Genomic DNA, 3,741 nt, shown 5'->3' on the forward strand with positions numbered 1-3,741 from the left:
CTGTTTTTCAATCCCATTTCAAATAATGACTGAAGAAATCAGGTAACTACATCACTGACTGATGCACTCAGCAAACTTTTCCCTCCCCACCTCAGTGGTACTCACTCCCACCCCCCACCCCCGACTCTTGCTGGTACAGTGATCACCCGACAAACTTACCGACAAATATCTCTAGTGTATCTACTGCACTGAGATCCCCACCACTGGCAACTGAAGCGTTTGGTAACTTTAATTAACTTCCACGAACACAAGCTTAAGTCAGTAGACTAATCAACGGAGGGTGAGACTCAGGATCCGGTCGGGTGGAAGGAAAAAATGATCTTTTTTAATTAAAAAACAAAAACAAAAAACAAACTGATTTTTTTAGTAGTGTTTGACAATTACTCATAATCGTGGGTATTAAGAAACTGACGTTAATCCTGTTACAGTCAACAAAATGAACAATCAGCTCATGACAAGGTTCACTTGATTTAATGAATCATCAATGCGAGGACTAGAGTCGACTCGAACAAAAAAACAACAAACAAAAACAACAACAGCAGAATGAATCAACGAAATCAGTGAGCTTTAAAACGCCGTCTTCGCTGTTTCGCCTAACAGCGGCAAATGAACGGCAGTGTGTAGATTGAACTGAGTTGTAATTTGCAGGCTGAAACGGCTGTAATTGTTTCAAACTGGTCCTTGAAAGAAGGAAACATAATTACCACTGCAAGTTGAATCAACAAAACTTGATCGACAGCACACAAGCGACATCTCTCTGGCTGTCTCCTCTCCCCATCGCTCGCTGGCTTTTCCACTCACTCCTTTTCCTCCCCGCTGATTCGTTTGGCATCCATTTTGCCCCACACCACGCTCTTCGGCGTCACAGCGCGCACGCGCAGTGACAGAGAACAGCAGACGACAAGAAAAACCAGCAGACGACAGTTTCACGGACGACTTTCGCTCCGGGTTGTGGGCGGTTCTGATCAGGCTTCTGCGTCGCAAGAGTTGATGTCATCATTTGGAGGGTTGGAACTTCGCAGTCTGGCTGGTAGAAAGCCTCGCTCACTAACCGTTGTACTGTTAGCAAGTGACTCGAGTGAGAGCACAAGATATAGGAAGAGACTGTTGTTCAACACTAAAGCTTCGACTGAAGCCCTAGATCATAAGTTGGACTGACCCAAAAAACGTTCACATCATGGATTTGAGCGACTGCAGCACTCGTCATATTCCAGGTAAGAAGAGTGGTTGCTAGTTTCGAGTTCGTTTGTTTGTTTATTTTATTGTATTTTACTCGCACACTCACATATTAACAACAACAGCAAAAACAAACAAACAAAAACACAGAAGTTTTTTTGTGGTAAATTTGCAATACTTGATAACATTTTGTACGCTGTAAAATTTTTCGTGTTTCGATTGATAAGTTTGTCGTATTTCTGATTTGATATTCGCGTTGGAAAATAAGCTAATTTATTAACTAATGATATAACTAATCTAATTATTTATGCCTATGTCGCTTTCTCATTTATCTGTTCACTTATTTGTTTGTTGCTTGTTTATTTATTCAATGATTTGTTTATTAATCGCCACTCTGTATTCAACTAAAGTCTTTGAAGTCAAGTGGACGGCCGGCAGAGAAAGCATAAATAATATCCTTCAGTATTTCTGCTGCTCAGTTTCAGTCTGCCTGCTTTCGTTAAAAACAAACAAAAAACCAACAAAAAAACAACAACAAAAACCAAAAAAACAACAAAAAACATACATGAAAGCTTTAACATTCCTGTGTTACAGTTTTTATGTTACTATTTTCTATATATGTTTTTATTTATCTATTCATTTTATTTTGTTATTTCATTTTTTGGTCTAAATTTTGTCTCGGTTGTATTTGTTGTTGTTGTTGTTTTGATTAAAACTGAGTATTGTTTCCCATGGAGTCTTCTTGAGTTCTGTTGTAACACGTACATATATAACACTTGAGCCATCAGTTTCATCTAGTATATTTGGCGTGACAAATTCTACAGCTTTCTTTCTTTTCTTTTTTCTTTTTTTTTTTTTTTTTCTTTTTTGTCAAAAATATTCATGGTGTCAAACTGTGGAGTAGGCCGTGTTTAAAGTTAGTTTGTCAAGATTATTTTTTTCTTTTTGTAGATTTTTAGGTTGCTTACAGATATTTGCTGAAAAACATGTAAATGTAAGCTGCACGGTATGTTTGATGTGGTTGTTTTGTTTTTCACTAACGTGTATGTGTACCAGACACGGACTAATCATTAAATATTGTAGACGCTATGTTTGATTTTTTTTTTCGATAATCTTTTGCTTAATTTGCTAGAGGTTTCGAGATAAATCCTGAATAACGGGGCTGACTGATTGTTGGTTGTTTTGACTGATCGATGCATATACGTGCTGAGAAAATAATTATCAGTGATCGATTGATTGATTGATTTTTTTTTACTTTCTGTGATTTACGACTTCTATCGAATATTATAAAAAAAACTAAAAAAAACTTCCCAGGTGAGGTAAGCTTCATTTTGATCTGTATCGACTCGACTCTACAGTTTCATGCAGTTATACTTGCGGCATACGATCAGATTTCAAAATTCCACTAACCGCGCCCACAAATTCCTGATCACCAATAATTATCCAGTCACACAAAATCAGTCGTATATTTGTATTTGTATATCTTTTTATTATAACAGATTTCTCTGTGTGAAATTCGGGCTGCTCTCCCCAGGGAGAGCGCGTCGCTATACTACAGCGACACCCATTTTTTGTATTTTTTCCTGCGTGCAGTTTTATTTGATTTTCCTATCGAAGTGGATTTTTCTACAGAATTTTGCCAAGAACAACCCTTTTGTTGCCGTGGGTTCTTTTACGTGCGCTAAGTGCATGTTGCACACGGGACCTCGGTTTATCGTCTCATCCGAATGACTAGCGTCCAGATCACCACTCAAGTTCTAGTGGAGGGGGAGAAAATATCGGCGGCTGAGCCGTGATTCGAACCAGCGCGCTCAGATTATCTGGCTTCCTAGGCGGACGCGTTACCTCTAGGCCATCACTCCACACTAAACGGGTTTTGTTACGTGGTGACAATGTTAACATTCTGCCAAGAAAAATAGTTGACAAGGTGTAAGGCAGAACTATATGTGAAGAACCGTGTCACAGCCTTGTCCTTGTTGTTTTGCTGTTGTTGTCGTCGTCGTCATCGTCGGAGATCCACTAATTATTCAGTATTCATCGAAAAATGAATGGGATAAATATGATTAATGTTTTGTGTCGCTAAAAAAAGGTGACTGTTTTGAGTGAACTCCATGAAATAATATATGTAATAATATGTGTATATATGTATGTATGTATGTATGTATGTATGTATCTCTCTCTCTCTCTCTCTCTCTCTCTCTCTCTATATATATATATATATATATATATATATATATTCATTTATCTATTTATTTATTTTTATTTCTCAGACTAGTACCCAGCATTTTTTTTATTGTGTTGATCACCTACAGCTGTGAAGTAAGCATTCTTTGTCTTATCTTAGATAAATTATTGTGAAAGTATAAGATAATAGTGTTTTTTGTTTGTTTTTATTTTCAAAGTGATCATGATTATAAGGCTAACGCAATCATAATAGTGTTTTTTGTTTGTTTTTATTTTCAAAGTGATCATGATTATAAGGCTAACGGAATCATAATAGTGTTTTTTGTTTGTTTTTATTTTCAAAGTGATCATGATTATAAGGCTAACTCAATCATGACTTGT

General features: G+C 36.9%; 1 protein-coding gene across 1 annotated transcript in view; it reads left to right on the plus strand.

The window, feature by feature from the left end:
* The first annotated feature begins 972 nt into the window (after window positions 1-972).
* LOC143282424 (photoreceptor-specific nuclear receptor-like) overlaps window positions 973-3,741 on the plus strand; it is a 33,090-nt gene continuing 30,321 nt past the window's right edge. The window contains exon 1 of the mRNA XM_076588062.1: window positions 973-1,214. Within this exon, the coding sequence (XP_076444177.1) occupies window positions 1,178-1,214 (37 nt within the window). The 5' untranslated portion in view covers window positions 973-1,177. The remainder of the gene's footprint in view (window positions 1,215-3,741) is intronic.

The sequence above is a fragment of the Babylonia areolata genome, chromosome 5 (assembly GCF_041734735.1).
Source record: "Babylonia areolata isolate BAREFJ2019XMU chromosome 5, ASM4173473v1, whole genome shotgun sequence".
In the NCBI taxonomy this organism is placed as follows: domain Eukaryota; kingdom Metazoa; phylum Mollusca; class Gastropoda; order Neogastropoda; family Buccinidae; genus Babylonia; species Babylonia areolata.